Below are 18,217 nucleotides of genomic sequence, written 5' to 3'. Positions count from 1 at the left end.
GTACATCTTGGCTTCCTGCTCGGGTCAAAAGAAAAACACAGAAGTGTTTCCTAACTCACCATTCCTTCTGAGTGTTCCCCAGTCGCGACGCTACCCCATGCCGATAAATTTTTGACTCACTCAGGGGTTTCACAAGTTTCCATGTTGTGGGTAGAATTTTGTATATGAGGAAAAAGAGATAACTTTAAGGTAGCTTAGGTTCTTGAAAAAGTTAGTTCTTAATGCCGTGAACATGAGCACTTTAATTCCCTTTTATACTTTAATTCCTTTTTATATTGTTATTAGGGTCACAGTGTTTTTTGTTTTTTGTTTTTACTGATTTTGTACTCATTTTGCATATATGTTTGCCTTTTTGGGAGTTGTATCCCTACGTTACTACAAACTACCTGTTTTTAAGGTTCTTTCCTGATGATGTTACTATCTTTCTTTCGCAGTCAAAATACCTCGCAGAACAAACGGTTAAAAGTGTAGACAAATGTCAAAGAATACCAGCACAGTGAATAATTTCAACTTTTATTTCTCATTCATGCGTTTAATATGATGAAATAGTTTTAACGTACATTTGTTATTCATTAATGCATTTAACTATTTATTGAACACCTACTATATATCAGGTACCATTCTAGGAACTAGGAAAATATGAAATTAATGGAAGATAGAACAATTTGCACCTTCATGGAGCATATGTTTTTGGTTGCTACAGACAGCTACTAAACAAGTACAGAAATAATTTTACAGGGAAAGAAATGCTAGGGAGAATATTAGAGCCCAGTGTGGGGATAGAAGATATGGTATAGTGTTGAAATTTAAAATGGGGGGCCTGGGAGCATGGTTAGGTTAAGTCAGGAAAAGTGGCCTTTGAGAAAGATGAGAAGGAGCTATAGTAGCAACTGAGGAAGATTTCTTTTTCTTTTTCTTTCTTTCTTTCTTTTTTTTTTTTCTAAGATTTTATTTATTTATTTGACAGACAGAGATCACAAGTAGGCAGAGAGGCAGGCAGACAGAGAGGGGGAAGCAGGCTCCCTGATAAGCAGAGAGCCGGATGCAGGGGTCATGAACTGAGCCGAAAGCAGAGGGTTAACCCACTGAACCACCCAGGTGCCCCTAATAAAGATTTCTGTAGGAAGAACTGGCCACAAGTGAAAAATGGCAAGTGTGAGGCTCCTGGGATAGGATTGAGACTGTGGGAAGAACGGGTTTCTGGTAGGAAAGAGGCAGATCAAGAGTTATAGTTTTCTTTTTTTAAAACATATATTTTTATTTTTAAGTAATCTCTACACCCAATGTGGGGCTCAAACCCAGAATCCCAAGGTCAAGAGTCACATGCTCCTCTCACTGAGCCAGCCAGGCATCCTGGGAGTTTAGTTTTAGATATGTTAAGATTGAAATGTAATTCAACACCCAGGCAGAACTATTACATAGGTAGTTGGTCATTTGGATCTGGAGGTACAGGAGATATACATTTGCAACTCATCAGCATATTATTGATATTTAAATCATGACACTCAGAATTGCTAAGGGGGTGTGTGTAGATGAAGAAAAGGAGAGGCCAAGGACTGAACTCCTGGGCATGCCAACATTGACAAGTAGAGGAGATAAGAAAGTGGCATGACTAAGAAGGAGTGGCTGGGAGGTAGGAGGAAAAGGGTAAGTGTGTCCTGTGATGGCAGTGGTAGAGAATTAGGTAGAGAAACTGTTTCCAATTAGGAAGGAATGATCTATTAACAGTGGCAAATCCTGCTGATGGGCCAGGTAGAATGAGAACCAAGAACTGACCAAGGAAAGTGCATTACTAAGCTATGTGTATTTATATTTAAAACACTTCTGCGCTTGTGCCTTAGATAGCATTTTATCTTCCCGTTTCCACCACCAGCCTTGTAGTTCAAACCAACAGATTGTGCTTTCCCCACAGCCTCTGGATTCTCAAATCTATCCTTCACTTTACAGTCAGGGTAACCTTTATAAATCAACCACCCACTCTCCTATCTCAAGACTTTCTATCGCATCCCATCGCTGTTAGAATAAATTTAAGACTCCTTCTGTCCTCCAGGGTCTGAGCATCTGGCCCTGGCTGCCTCTTCCATCTCAGCCCATCCCTCACTTCTCTCTCAGGACTTTCCAGGCAGACAAATCCTATTTTTTTCATCCCAGGGACTTTGCTGCTGCCTTAGTCTGAAATGTTCTATCCTCAGCTTTTCAAATATCTGGCTCCTTCTTTTCTTTCAGGTCTTAGCTCAGTTCTTACCTCTGTAGAGAGGCCTTTCCTATTTAATGCAGGTTCAAACACCCATTTATATTTTTTATTTATTTGTTTTCTTGCATATTATCCATTTCCCCCATTAGAATGGAAGCTCCCTGCTGACTTTGGATAATGCACCTCTTTTTCATTTTTCTATCTTTAGCAACTAGCTTGGTGGTTGGGATAGAGAGAACTAACTTCTTTCTTTCTTTGAAGATTTTTATTTCTGTATTTGAGAGAGAGAAAGAGACAGCATGAGCAGGGGATAGGAGGCAGAGAGAGATGGAAAAGCAGACTCCCCACAGGAAGCCTAATCTGGGGCTGGATCATGACCTGAGCCGAAGGCAACCGCTTAACTGACTGAGCCACCCAGGCTCCCCTAGAGTAAACTTTCAATGAGTATTTGGTATTGAAAGAATTCAAGGATTATTATCCTTGTGTTTCAATAATTGTTTATGTTATATATGGGAAAGTAGACCTGGGCCAGTTGGTCATTAGAGTATCTGTTTCTTCTTTAAAGAGACTGTAAGAGAATTACAAACCTTAATGATTGACATGGACCTTAGCAATCTAACCTCTCACAAAATTTAGATATTTATTTATTTGCACAACAACTTTTATTGAATGCCTACTGTGTGCCCAGCATTGCATTAGCCATAGGTTATATGGTCATGAAAAATAGGTAGGGAATCTGTGCTCATGGAGTTTATAAGCTTTCAGTGAGTCATTAAGTCAACATACAAACAGCAAGTGCAATGAGGGAAGAAGCTACTGAGCACTTACAGGTGCCAGGTATTGTACTAGGTGTTGGAGATCTAGCAGTGAACCAGACACAGATCCCTGCCTTCTTGGTGCTTATATTCGAGAGGAGGAGGTATGCAATAAACATATTAAATAAGTTCATTTTATGGTAACCTAGAAAGTGATAAATGCTAGGGAGAAAACTAAAAAGAGAGGCAGGGTTATGGAGTAGGAGATAGGAGACTGCAATTTTCAGTAATACGGTCAGAGTAGGTGACACCTGAGCAGAGGCTTCAAGAGAACACAGCATGGAGGTGAACGGTGAGGGAGGTGACATTAAGCTGAGATTAGAAGGGTATCAGGCAAGGAGAGAGGATAAACAGAGGGAATAAGCATGTGGGAAGATCTTGGCAGGAAAGAGCCAGAGACTTGGGAGGAATGAGTGTGGGTGCAGGGCTATGAGGTGAGATTAGAGACATAGGTAGGGCTATGGAAGGTTTTAGAGGCCTTTTACAGAGTTTGCCTTTATTCCAAATGCAGTGGGAAAAAACTGGATAGTTTTGGGCAAGGGATTAGCCTTATTTAATATTATATGTATGTATTTATGTAATCTTGTCCAAATGGAGTAAGAATGACAATGTGGAAGCCAGTTAAGAATACAAGAGGTAGGGGGCACCTGGGTGGCTCAGTGGGTTAAAGCCTTTGCCTTCGGCTCAGGTCATGATCCTGGGGTCCTGGGATTGAGCCCCACATTGGGCTCTCTATTCCGTGTGGGGAGCCTGTTTCCCCCTCTCTCTGCCTGCCTCTCTGTCTACTTATGATCTCTGTCAAATAAATAAATGAAATCTTAAAAAAAAAAAAGAATACAAGAGGTAGGATTTGCTTTTATAACATATTTGAGAGATCGTTATTTTTTAAAATCAAAATTTTTTTTATAACTGTGGGAACTTACATAAGCATAAAAATTTAAAATACTGGCAATGTTATTAAACTCAGAATTTGACAGATTTTTTTTTTAAAGGTATGCTTTTGTTATAACCACATGAGATTTAGATGTTGTTTATATAGTTAAGATTTTCTATTTTAGAGAATTCTAACTATCCAGTGGCAGCTATAATAAGTCAGCAATCCGAAGGGTATTAACATTCTCTTAAATGATGCACATTATATAGTGTTTGTTGTATTTTCTTGTTTAATCATTATGTAAGTCATTCCCAGTGAGCAGTCTTAACTTGAACTTAAAGTTCACTTAAAAAAATTTTGCTTATTATATAAGCTTGATTGATTTAACAAAGCTGGCATTTTTCTTTTATGAGTAATAAACATAGTCATCATTATCTCATCTTTAAGGTTTGAAAATATTAAGTCTTTCATCTACATAATTTAAGAATTCTAACAAGGCTTGCTGACTTCTTGGGATTCATTATATTTATTCTAATACTGTGACATTTCATGAAACAGAAATGAAAGTGAAAAGGTTAAAAAAAAATGAAAAACCTAAACTAAAAAACCTTTTCCTTTTAAAATTTCTATGGCTATATTTACCATAACTTTTTTGGGCATGGTTATTTACTACTTGGCTATGTGTATATTTTCATTTCCCAAAATATTACTAATCAGTCAAAGAAGGCAAGAATATCCTTTCTCCCTACCCCTCCCTTGTAACTCAACATCATTTAATTATTTGAATGCATTAATTGACATGTTTCTCTTGAGGTTGTTCTGATAATATCCCAACATATACATCATAAGTACTAGAGCCATCTTCAGTCCCTAAGTTTTCATTCTTACCTGTATTAGTCAATTTGGGCTATTAGTTTCTAATTAGTAATTATAAATTAGTCAGTTTGGGCTGCCATAACAAAACACCATAGTCTGCATGATTTAAACAACAGATACTTATTTTCTCATAGTTCTGGAGACTAGAAGGCCCAGATCAAGGACTTGCAGTGTCAGTTTCTGGTGATAGCACACTTACTGGCTTGCAGAAGAGCACTGGGGCTTCACATAGCTTTTCCTCTGACCAAGTACAAAGAGAGAGAGAGCAAACTATCTGGAATTTTTCTGAGATGGGCATTAATGCCATCAAAGTAAGGCCCCACCCTTATGACCTAATTTAACCTTAATTATTTCCTGAGAGTACCCTTTTCTGAAAATAGCCACACTCAAATTCAACATAAGAATTTTGAGAGGACACACTCATTCAGTACATAATACTGTCCACATATAGAAATTTATGAGATAGGCTTGGACAACTGTTGAGCAGAAATTTGGATTTTTCGTAGAGGCATTTATAATTTCTGAGAGAGGGGAAAGGAGTAAATATTAACTAAATGAATGAACAAAATGAGCAGTGATCTGCTAGAAAATAACTAGAAACTATTTTGAGAATATTGTATGTTTTATTTTTGTTTACTTGGTGGAAAGAAATAGAACCCTAAAGGACTGACTTGATAGTGAAATCCCTGGACTCTTTAAAGAAAAAAATAATATAAAAACAAGGAATTTTTTCCTAGTAATTTATGTATTCATTCATTTTTTTCAACAAATAATTATTGAGTACATATGTATACTAGATACTCACTATTCTTGAGGTTGGGCAATGAATAACATAGTCAAAATCCTTGCCCTCAGATAGTTACATTCCAGAAGACAGGCAGGCACAGTAATATACTAGTTAAGATCGTGGATGAACTGGCCTCAATTTCATTAACTATATACCTGGGATATTGAGACTACCTATCTCAAGATTGTTGTGGAAATGAAATGAAAACAAAATTGCATGGGGGCAAAAGACCCAGAATAGCCAATGCAATATTAGAGGAGAACAAATTTGGAAGACTGACTTCAAGAGTTCCTCTAAAGATACAGTAATCAAGACAGAGTGGTATCAGTGAAAGAATGAACACATAAATCATTTGGACAGAACAGAGAGCCCAGAAACAGACCCACATAAATGTAATCAACTGATTTTGACAGAGGAGCAAAGATAATACAATGGAGCAAAGATAATTTAACAAATGGTGCTGGGACAACTGGTCATCCACATGCAAGAAATGAATCTCAGCACAGACCTTACACCCTTCACAAAATTTACCTCAAAATGGATCACAAACCTAAATGTAAAATTCTATGGAATTCCTAAAAGAGAACATAGGAGAAATCTAGATGTCTTTGGGTTTGATAATGATATTTTTGATGTAACATTGAAGCCACAGTCCATGAAAAAAGAGTTGATAAGCAGGACTTCATTAAAATAATAAATTTCTGCATTGTGAAAGACACCATCAAGAAAATGAAAAGACAGGGACGCCTGGGTGGCTCAGTTGGTTAAGCAGCTGCCTTCGGCTCAGGTCATGATCCCAGCGTCCTGGGATCGAGACCCACATCGGGCTCCTTGCTGAGCGGGGAGCCTGCTTCTCCCTCTGCCTCTGCCTGCCATTCTGTCTGCCTGTGCTCGCTCTCCCCCCCCCCCCTCTGATAAATAAATAAAATCTTAAAAAAAAATAAATTAAAAAAAAAAAAGAAAATGAAAAGACAAGCCACAGACTGAAGAAAATATTTGCCAAAGACATATCTGATAAAGGGCCATTATCCAAAATATACAAAGAACTCTTAAAACTCAACAATAAGAAAACAAACAACTTGATTTTAAAAATGGATCAGAGAACTTAACATAAACCTCATCAAAGAAGATAATATAAGTGGCAAATAAACATATGAAAAGATGGTCCCCCAAAATATATCATTAGGAAAATGAAAATTAAAACAATGAGATACCATTATACACCTATTAGAATGGCCAAAATCCAGAGCACCAACATCACCAATGAAGGGAGGATGTGGAACAACAGGGACTCCCCATTCATTGCTGGTGGGATACAAAATGCTACAGCCAATTTAGGAAGACAGTTTGGTGGTTTCTTAAAAAACCAGGCATACCCCCCCCCTTTTTTTTTTAAAGAGTTTTATTTGTTTTTTTAAAGATTTTATTTTTTTTATCTGTCAGAGAGAGTGCGAGCCAGCGCACAAGCAGGGGGAGTGGCAGGCAGAGGGAGAAGCAGGCTCCCTGATGAGTAGGGAGCCTGATGTGGGACTCCAGCCCAAGACCCTGGGATCATGGCCTGAACTGAAAGCAGGCGCTTGCTTAATTGACTGAGCCACCCAGGCATCCCAACTAAGCATACTCTTACCATACAATCCAGCAATCATGCATTTTGGTATTTATCTGAAGGAGTTGAAAACTTACGTCCATACAAAAATCTGCACATGGATGTTGATAGCAGCTTTACTCTAGTTGCCACAACTTGAAACAAACAAGATATCCTTCAGTAAGTGAATGGATAAATAAAATGTGATTTATCTAGACAAGGAAATATTACTCAGCATTAAGAATAAAGGAGCTATCAAGCCATGAAAAAACATGGAGGAATGTTAAATTCATATTACTAAGTGAAAAGAGCCAGTTTGAAAAGGCTACATGCTATATGATTCTAACTATATCGCATTTTGAAAAAGGCAAAATTATGGGGATAATAAAAAGCTCAGTGGTTGCCTGGGGTTAAGGGAGAGATTGGGATGCATAGGCAGAACACAGAAGATTTTTAGAGCAGTGAAACTACTCCCTGTGATAACATAATGATGGATTCCCATCATTATACATTTTTCCAGACCCACTTGGTATGTAACACTAAGAGTAAACCCTAAATTAAACTAGATACTGGGTGATAATGATGTGTCAATGTAGGTTCATGAGTTGTAACAAATAAACCGCTCTGGTGGGGAATGATTGTTGATAAGGGTGGGGTGGGGGGGGGGCTGGGCATTTGGGTGGGGCATGCAGTATGTGGGGAATCTCCATACCCTTTGCTCAATTTTCTGTGAACCTAAAATTACTCTAAAAAGTAAGATCTGTTTTAAAAATTGCATATAAAGAGCTTTGATCAGGGGTGCCTGGGTGGCTTAGTTAATATCTGCCTTTGGCTCAGGTCATGGTCCCTGGGTCCTGGGATTGAGCAAGGCTCCCCGCTCATGGGGGAATGACTGGGGGAGTCTGCTTTTCCCTCTCCCTCTGCCCCTCCCCTTGCTTGTGCTCTCCTGTTCACACCCTCTCTCAAATGAATAAATAAAATCTTAAAAAGATAGTTTTGGTCAGTGTTTGGCATAAAGGAAGCAATAATTTTCACTATATTTAGTAATAATTAGCCATTGACAGTAAGGCACATTGAAAGACAGCACAAAGTAAGTTTTTAGGGATTGTTTGCTAATTAACTGAGGTTTCTTGCTGACTTTGAAGATATAATTTTATTTTATGATTCTTACAGCGCCACCTCTTTGTTTAATATCTGGACCAAATATGCCCCCCGGCTGCCAGCTGCTTATTACAATGAAAAGCTTCTGAAGGTTGGAGATAGCCTTTGTGAAATGAAAGTAAGTGCCTCTGGAGTAAAAAGGGCCTAAATGAAACTTTCTTGGCTAATTATTATTATTTGGTTTGACACCATTCCTATTTTACGTGATTTGATTTTTTTCCCTAAGAAAAATATGAACGAATGTTATAAATTTTAATGAGGCACAGTAATCAAAAGAGTGTTTATTTTTTAATTTTGTAGTTGAGATTCTCCAGAGGTGAGAGATTCCTGAACAGATAGACAACTGGCTGGGGTCGGGCAGGCGCACAGCCCCTGGTTAACATAGGGTGTGGTAGGTGCCCAACAGGAAATGCTGAGTCATCATGTTCCTACCTCATACAAAGGAGACCAGACACCACTTCCTGTTGTTTTTCACATGGCTGACCTTGCCCAGTGACAACTTTCATGGGTTCCTGGCCTTGCTGCTTTGTTGTCTGGTTCCCAGCACCCTGTTTTAATTACTTTCAACTTCTTAATGTTTTGCTATATGTAATTAGAGCAGACATTCCTTACATGCCCTGTTTCTTGCTTAGTATCGTACTCCGAACTGAGCTTGTGCCCAATTTCTAGATAACAGTGCCCAGGTCTGATTGCTGTGGACTTGTAGATTTGCTTTAGTAAGACTACACCATAGCTGGGTTTTCAGTTAATGATAATGTAAGTTTTTCCTTTAAGCTCTGGCATAGGCCCAAATTAGTCCAAGTTAAATATGAATGTTTGACACATCTAGAATCCTTGGAAAGAGTTTTTTTTTTAATCCAAAGGGTTTTTAGGCCATTTTCAATGTTTTCTTGATTTACAGTTTTTCAGCTTCATTTTCCTCCTCCATTTCTATTTTCTGGACTTGAATTTATTTTTCTTTTCTTTTTTTTTTAGTGGGGAGAGGTTTGAGAGGCAAGTTTACCAAATGGAGGATGAGCTGTGGAGGAAATTTCAAATGTAGATGTTCTATTGTCTGCTGCCAAAATTAGAGCATCAGCTTAGCTTCATGTAATTGGACCGTAGTTCTTAGAAATTTAAAAATAAAAACTACAGATTAAAAAAAAGTTTCTCTATAGGAAAACTATTGAAAACAAAACAAAAAAAACTCTTGGACAAGATCCACCTTGTGAGTTATATTCATGTGAAGTGGAATAACTGTTTTGACAAGTATTAGAAGAGTGTCCTCTCTGTTTTTATACTTCTCAGTATAGGAGGTGGGTGATACACAGCACAGTTGGGTGGTGTTTGTGGAGTATTCAGGTGGGTGGAGCGGATATTGGTGGAGGGAGGAGGGAAGAACATGTTAGAAATTGATAAAGCAAGTTCATGCCGGGTAGTGGCTAAAGATTCAGAATATTTCAGATAGAAAGGCCCAGATAGGATATTTTAAAATTTACTTAAAGGAACAAAGAAAACATTTTAAATCTACTTTTCATTGGTGAGGAAGTGGGTTGATAGAGGTATTTAGAATCCTGAAAATGAACTAGAGTTGTTTCTTGGTTCTAGAATCTCTTTAGTTTTATTTAATTCCAGTTAAGTTCGCTTTGTTGGAACAGTCTTGTTTTGAACCTAGATGTAAATTCATTGTATGAACCAAGTTAGAAAGGAAAAGATTCAGACTCCATTAGTGAAAAGTAACAAAAAAGTCAATAGAAACAGAAACAAAAGTTTGACTGTGGATGCCTCCCAAGGGCCTGGATAACCCTATAGGCAGCAGACACGGAGAGTAGTTGCTTTCCCTGGAGACAGTTGTAGGGGAGGAAGCTGTCGAAGGGGTGCAGTTGACTCATATCCGCAGCCCTGCTCGCCTCCCCTGTCCTGAAGCTCCAGGTCAGCTGTGCCCTGTGGGCTGCAGAGATGAGGCCTGATTTTGAAATGGAAACATAACCACGAATTAGGACTAATAGGAGTCCTAACTAACAATAGCTCAGGCTTTTTTAGTTTGTCCTGATGCAGCTTCCGAGACTGATGACAGATAAAAGAGAGCCTTCCCTATCCTCTCCCTTCCTGCCTTCGTTCTTTCTTTCTCTCCTTCCTTCCTCCTCTTCTCCCTCCTTTTCTTTTCTCCTTCCCTTCCTCCCTTCCTCTCCCCTCTCTCCCCCTTTCTTTCTTTTTTCGAACTGAGGAGGTATCAGAGAAGCAAGGCTGGTTATGCAACTCATCTGCCTCGAGTAGGTGGATTACTATGACATGGTGATGATGAATTTTTTGGATTTTGAGTATATATAGGTATTACCACACACACCCTGGTGAATATTCTCATTATTATGTCATCATTATTCACACCCTGGTGGATATTCTCGTCCTTGAGGTCGTGATGGTCTCGTCTCACAATAGGCTTATTGGGAGGAGGATTAATGCAATAATGCACATGAAGCACCCAGTGCAGTGTCTTCACATAATATGTGTTTAGAGATGCTAGTGATAATGGTAGTTACGATGTAATGGTGTTAGTAAAAGAGTGTTACAGTAATAATCAACATTGATACTATTAAGAATAATTTGAATATTACCAAATTTTAATAATGATAAGCAAAGTCATACTTTGAAACTTTCATCAAGTCCTCTTTTATTTCAGGAATACAAACTGGCACTTTTACAGTGCTATGGAAGGTATCTTCAACAGTTCACTATCAACTTTGATGAGAATAAAGCAGATGTGAATCAGTTCAAAACTGCTTTTTTCCCAAAAGGCTTTGGAGATAAGACTGCCGCACATACAGTAAGATGAAAGCAGTAGCTGTTTTAGCTACAATTTATGATTAGCCGTGCAACGTATTCTTCAGTTGACAGCTTCTAAATGTCTTTCATTTGTTTAGCATGGCATTTGCTTGTGTGCTCTAAGTTGCTTAATGTTTTCAGTGATGGATAAGAAAATGCACTTAATAAACTTAGGAAAGATGTTTTGGAGATTGTGTCATAATAAGCACTCATTCCTCCAGCAGACATCTATTATTGTTATGATAACTAATATTTGTAGAGTGCTTTTAGTTTATGAAATGCTTTGGAAAATATATCTGATCCTCAATAACTTTATGAGCTAGAAACTGTTGTTACCCTTATTTTACAAAAGAGAGAAAGAAACCTGATGGCACAGTTAGTTAACTAGTGGCTCAGAGAATCAAGCATAGATCTTTTAATACAAAAGAAATGGGATGCATTATTTCTAATACACCAGTATTATTATTATGTTAATTGCTACCATTCATTCACTGGTCGAGGGGTTGTGAGCGGTTGTCAGGAGCTATCTTCTTCAGTAAGCGTTATATGAGCGGTCTTCTTGTAGCTTCATTACAATCCTAGAAGGCGGATATGGTCATGCCTCTTTTACGGATGAGGAAACAGAGGCTAAGAACCCTAGCCCCTTAAAGCAATGGGCAATGTTGGTGTTTGAACCCTAATCAGTCTGATTCCAAAGCAATGTTATTCCAAACTTAGTGACTATTCAAGCCTTCGGAAACAGCATATGGTTTACTAGCAGAAGATCCCAAGGCGTGTTTGGGGCACATTGAGTGGTTCAGTTTGGCTGTACCATAAGTACATGAATCAGAATACTGGGCAATATAAATTGGCATCCCATTGGGAAGAGTACTGAATGAAAAGCTTAGGAGTTTAGACTTTTAAGTCCCCTCCTATGCCACCCTGGTCCATGGCCCCATCTTTTTTTCTCGTACTGTTACATGTTTCTGCTTCCACCCAGCCTCTCTGGCTTAGTACGAGTGCACTGTGAGCTCCTTCTGGAAAGCTTGTCTCCGAGATATCTGTGTGGCTCATCCATCCCTTCCCTCAGGTCTCTTGCACTTCATGCTTTATTTTTCTTTATACTACTTATTATTACCATATACATTTTTATTTGTTTATGTTTTTATTGCCTGTCTCCCCTTCTAGAATATGAGCTTTGTGAAGACAGGCACTGCTCTAGTCTCTAACCTCTAGTGCCTAGAACAGTGAATCAGTTCCAAACTGCCTTTTTGCCAAAAGTCTTTGGAGACCAAACTGCTGCACATACAGTAGGATGAAAGCAGTAGCTATTTTAGCTACAATTTATTGTTAGCTGTGCAATGTATTCCTTAGTTGACAGCTTCTAAATGTCTTTCATTTGCTTAGCATGGCATTTGCTTGTGTGCTCTAAGTTGCTTAATAAATGTTTTCAGTGATGGATAAGAAAATGCACTTAATAAACTTTGGAAAGATGTTTTAGAGATTGTGTCACAATGATCATGTAATAGATATAATAGCATATAATAGATGCTCAATAAAGCTTTATTAAATGAATGAATAAATACTACACTGAATAGTTTAGAAGGACAAAGACTAGAGGCAGATGGTAAAGTAATGAAGCCAACATAGAAGTATGCCAAAAGCACCCTTGTGAATGGCATGAAAATCTGTGAATAATTTGGTTTTTTAGAGGTTGTGGCACACTGTGTTTCTCAATAAATATCTATAAAATAAGTGGGTAAGAGAACAAATGGATTGAAAATGTAGTCCAATAGGAACTGGACAATGAAGAATTTAGAGGTCTTGAGAAATTTTGTTAGGGAAATAGATTTTAGAGTTAGATGCATAAAAATTATACATGAAGTGGTAATAATGTAGAATTTACTTGTCAAATATTTTTGTGCAGAGATACTCATCTTTTTTTTAATGATCCTCTTTGTGGTAATGGGGGGAGGCATTGTGGCAGAGTTGGTAAGAATTTGGTCTCTCAGAGTCAGCCTGCCTGGGTTCAAAAAGCTCCTGTGCCCCTTCCTAATGATGGGACCCCAGAAAAGCTATGTAATTTCTTTGTGTCTCAGTTTCCTCATCTGTGAAACAGAAATAACAATAAGACTTACCTCAAAGGATTGTTTAGATTGTTGAGATAATAAAAGACTTAGAATTGGAGCACCTGGGTGGCTTAGTGGGTTAAAGCCTCTCCCTCGGCTCAGGTCATGATCTCAGGGTCCTGGGATCGAGCTCTGCATTGGGCTCTCTGCTCAGCAGGGAGCCTGCTTCCCCTTCTCTCTCTGCCTGCCTCTCTGCCTACTTGTGATCTCTCTCTTTCAAATAAATAAATAAATCTTAAAAAAAAAAAAAGACTTAGAATAGGGCCTGACACTAAAAAGATATTAGGTATCACTATCAGCTTCTAAGAGAGAACATTTTGAGGATAACTGTTCCAAAATGCACATCCAGTTATAGGATGGCTAGAAATAGTCTACATGTATACCAGTGGGAAATCACATATATTAGAGGAAGGCCCATTTGTGCTAGTGCATGGTGCACTGCCACAGCTTTAGCAGTAGTGATGATTCTCTAACTAGAATCTCTCTTGTGAGATTTATGTCACACTCCACATATCCTAAAGTGAATTCATTTCCTTTCCTCCATAATTGGTACCAGCCACTCACCCAAACAGAAATCACTGTAGACCGCTTTCTCTCGCTTGCCTCCCACATCTAAATCCGATGGACTCTGGATGGCACAGTCAGTTAAGTGTCTGCCTTTGGCTCAGGTCATGATCCCAGGATCCTGGGATTAGAGTCCTGCTTTGGTCTCCCTGCTCAGTGGGGAGTCTGCTTCTCCCTCTGCCCCTTCTCCCCCTCATACTGTCTCTCTCACTCACTTTCTCTCAAATAAATCAATAAAATCTTTAAAAAATTCTAAATCCCATTAAGTCAGATAAAACTTAAATCTCTCCTTTTGCGGGGCACCTGGGTGACACAGTTGATTGGGTATCCAGCTCTTGGTTTCAGCTGGTGTTATGGTCTCTACTCCTGGGATTGAGCCCCAGGTCAGGCTCTGCACTTAGTGTGGGGTCTGCTTAGGATTCTCTCTCTCCCGCTCCCTCTGCCCCTTCCCCTCCCTTCTTACCAGCATGTGTGCACATCCTTATGCTCTCTCTCTCAAATAAATAAATCCTAATAAAAATTTTTTCTTCTTCTTCATCCCTGATTCTAGCACCTATTTCAGGACTCTGGTATCTCTGGACTACGTCAAAGGCCTTTGAGTTTCCTAGTCCCCCTGCCTGTAGCTTTGTGCTCCATACTCTGCTTTTCATCTTCCCCAATTTTGTCAGACTTGGCTTCTAAACTTCTAAACTGTAAATCAGATCATTTTATTCCATTGCCCTTTGACTTTCTCCTTTGGCTAAAGTCCATATGTGAAATGTTCTCTATGTTCTGACCATGCACCACCTTTATAGCCTAATCTCTCTCTTTTTAAAAGATTTTATTTTTAAATAATCTCTACACGAACATGGGGCTCACACTCAATGGCCCTAATAACAAGAGTGGCAAGCTCCACCCACTGAGCCAGCTGGGAGTCCCAAAGCTGATTTTTTATAGTAATCTCTACACCCAACATGGGGCTGAAACTCATGATTCCAAGATCAATAGTTGAATGCTCTTCCAACTGAGCCAGCCAGGCATTCCTAATATCTTTATTTTAAGCCTTTTTACCCAAATTTACAAAAGACTTTCAATTCAGTGACTACAGCAACGACTTTAAGGATTCCTAACATTGCATGTGCCTGGAATGCTTTTCCCTCTGCCAAGAACAGGGACAACATCTTTGTCCTTGAGTCCCTATTGCTTAGCAGAATGTGGCAAATAGAGGTGTGCCGCAGACATTTGCTGAATGAATTGTATAAATGGTAATAATTGCATCCAGATTAATAGATTAAAATACTAATGAGGAGGATTTACAAAGTGTAACTCAATTCTATATTGTTGGAAATAAAATTTGTACCTTTTTCGGCTTTTGAAATTTTTGTGACTAAGGACAAGTAAGCTTAACTAAATGGATGCTTTGAAGAAACCTCTTTTACTACATTTCTTTCCATAGGTCTTAGTCCTTGAGGGCTGTTTAACAAAAATCCATAGACTGGATGGTCTAAATAACATCAGGTTCTTTGTTCTGGAGGCTGGGGACCACAGGGTTAAGGTGCTAGAGGATTTGGTGTCAGGTGAGGGCCCACTTCCTGGCTTATAGATGGCTGTCTTGTGGCTGTTCCTCACAGGGCAGAAGGCAGTAGGGAGCTCTTTGGGAGTCTCTTTAAAAGGTACTAATCCCATTCATGAAAGCTCCATCTTCATGACAATCTCTTCCTAAAGACCCCACATCCAAATACTAGGGATTAGGTTTCAATATGTAAATTTGGTGGGGTCCCAAACATTCACTCTATAGCACGATATAATCTATTTAAGCAGAATCATTTCTGTTTTCTTTTCTTTTTTTTTTCACATTTTAAGAAATGCTTTTCTAAGTTGCATAAACCTTACTTATATTCTAATTTGTATTTTCTTTGTGTTTCAGTTTCATGCTTTAAGTAGCAAAAATATTTGCAAATATGAGCTGGTCTGTGACAGTGATGTGAATCTGCAGAATAAAGACTCTGTGACCCAGTGTCTGCAGATTCTGTCCTCTTTGAGACTCATCATGCAGGTAGCTTTGCCACAGGAGCACCTTTGCTGGATTATCTTCAATGGTAGGTGCCAATGTCGTCTATTTTTCATGACAACTTTCAGAAAGTTATTTAGATGCCAAGTTTGATCGTAATTTGATTGATTATCTTGGATAAGTGGGTGATGGGTATTAAGGAGGGCACTTTGTGTTAAGCACTGGGTGTTATATATGTTAAGTGATGAATCATGGAATTCTATCCCTGAAACTAATATTACACTGTATGTTAACTAACCAGATTTTAAATAAAAATTTAAAAACCACAAAAAACTAAGTTACGTATCCAAATTCTAAAAAAAATTCTCCTAATATCAATAATTTCTTTTAAAAAGCCCCATTCATTTCATAATAGGATGATTATGGGTATTTTTTTTTGTCCTTTTTATATTTTTGTTGTATTTTAGTTTGTCCCCATTAGCAGGGACTTAACAAAGCATGTCTTTGGGTTTCCTGCTCAAGGGAGGGTCAGAGGCTGTGGAGACAGTCAATTTCAGGTATGAAAAAGTAGGGCGCATGGTTAATATGTAAATATAAGTGGTAAAGGGGTCAGAGGACCACGGCAGGTTAGACTAGTTCTAAGCATCATCCATTTATTGGTCCTTTCCTCAAATACTTTGTCCAGTGACTATTGCTTTCTTTTCATCAACCTTCTCGTCCTACTTGCTTTTGAGTAAGGAACTCTGAGAATGTATGTGTACATACGTGTGTATAGTGTATTTATATATATATCTACATTGTATAGGTATGCGAATACACATATATATGGTATAGTTGTCTTGTGGAATAAATCTTAGCTATCAAAATATAGCATCTGCTTTTCTCTTGAAGGAGTTACAATTTAAATTCTTTTTTTTTTAAATTTTTTACTTAATTATTTTTTAAAAAAGATTTTGTTTATTTGACAGAGAGAGACAGAGAGAAAGAGATCACAAGTAGACAGACAGGCAGGTGGGAGGCAGGGAAGTAGGCTCCCTGCTGAGTGGTGCTCCATCCCTGGAGCCTGGGATCATGACCTGAGCCTAAGGCAGAGGCTTAACCCACTGAGCCACCCAGGTGCCCCTTACATTCTTTTTAAAGTTATAGTCAGTCACCTACTTTATTGATCTCTGAATAATTTCTTTTTTTTTTTTTTTAAAGATTTTTATTTATTTATTTGACAGAGGGATTACAAGTAGGGCAGAGAGGCAGGCAGAGAGAGAGAGAGAGGAGGAAGCAGGCTCCCTGCTGAGCAGAGAGCCCGATGCGGGACTCGATCCCAGGACCCTGAGATCATGACCTGAGCCGAAGGCAGCGGCTTAACCCACTGAACCACCCAGGCGCCCTGAATAATTTCTTAAAAGGAAAATGACAGTGTGTAAGACCAGGACCAAATACCTTGAAAGAAAACACTGGATTTTCCCTCATCCATGGCAACTGAAAGTACATTTCCTAGCCTTTTCCCTCTTCCTCCTGCTCAAATAATTTTTTTTGACGTTTTGATTGAAATTAGACCCTAACATTTGCTACCCAAGATGAGCCTGATTTTGGAAGAAATTTTCAGTCCAGTGCCTATTAAGCTTTTTTGTCTAATCATCTTCAGGAAGATCTGTGATTCCCTGAGGAGCCACTGCTGTTCTTCCCCCTAAGTTTCTCACGTATCTTGGCAGGGTCTGAGCAGGACCAGAGGTTCTGAGCTCAGGAAGGAGTGGTTGGGCTGAGGGTTGGGTCTTGCAGTTGGCCTTGTTTGAGAGGTGGAATAACACCCTGTCTGCAGTCTTTTTAAGATCACATCCAAAAATCCCAATATTCTAAAAACGGAACAAAACAATAGTTTCTGTGTCTTCTACAGAACTTTATTTGATGTGTGCTTTTTTATACATATGTATCATTATTTGGATTTTTATTGTTTCCTACATATTTTTTTTTTTACTCAATACCATGGTTTTAGAATGGAACCAGGTTCTTATATATAAATCTAGTTCATTAATTCTGTCTGTTGAATTGTATTCCAGATATCCATACACCCCTCTAGATGGGCACCTGGTTTGCCCTACTTCTAATTGCACAGATGATTCTGCAACAAATATCCTTACGTGTGTCCTTTTATAATTCTGTGTTAAAGTTTTCAGGGATTTATGTCCAGCGGTCGGATTGCTGGGTTGTGGAAGACGCATATACTTAATTTTTTCTAATTACAGTCCCTGTTTAATGGACTCATCTCAAAGTTATTAAGTGCAACATATTGTTCTGAGTGCTGGGGACATAGGAGTGAACAATAGACAAAAACTGTTCTCATGCTTACATAATGCCTCAGGGAGATGATAAATCAAAATTAAATGGTGTGTCAGAGAGTGATGAGTGTGATGGAGAAAAAGCGAAGAAGGATATATAGAGAGCAGCGTTTGGGCTGGGGCTGGGC

At 38.6% G+C, this 18,217-nt stretch overlaps 1 protein-coding gene across 1 annotated transcript in view; it reads left to right on the top strand.

Annotated features, from left to right (window-relative positions):
• Nucleotides 1–18,217, top strand: part of CFAP54 (cilia and flagella associated protein 54) — a 303,235-nt gene that overhangs the window by 567 nt on the left and 284,451 nt on the right. The window contains exons 2-4 of the mRNA XM_004748490.3: nucleotides 8,305–8,410; nucleotides 10,952–11,095; nucleotides 15,673–15,844. Of these exons, the coding sequence (XP_004748547.1) occupies nucleotides 8,305–8,410; nucleotides 10,952–11,095; nucleotides 15,673–15,844 (422 nt within the window). The remainder of the gene's footprint in view (nucleotides 1–8,304; nucleotides 8,411–10,951; nucleotides 11,096–15,672; nucleotides 15,845–18,217) is intronic.

This window comes from Mustela putorius, unplaced genomic scaffold, assembly GCF_011764305.1.
Source record: "Mustela putorius furo isolate JIRA1106 unplaced genomic scaffold, ASM1176430v1.1 tig00000788_pilon_pilon_pilon, whole genome shotgun sequence".
NCBI lineage: Eukaryota > Metazoa > Chordata > Mammalia > Carnivora > Mustelidae > Mustela > Mustela putorius.
The sequence above is the reverse complement of the archived record's forward strand: the minus strand, read 5'-3'. Positions and strand labels throughout refer to the sequence as shown.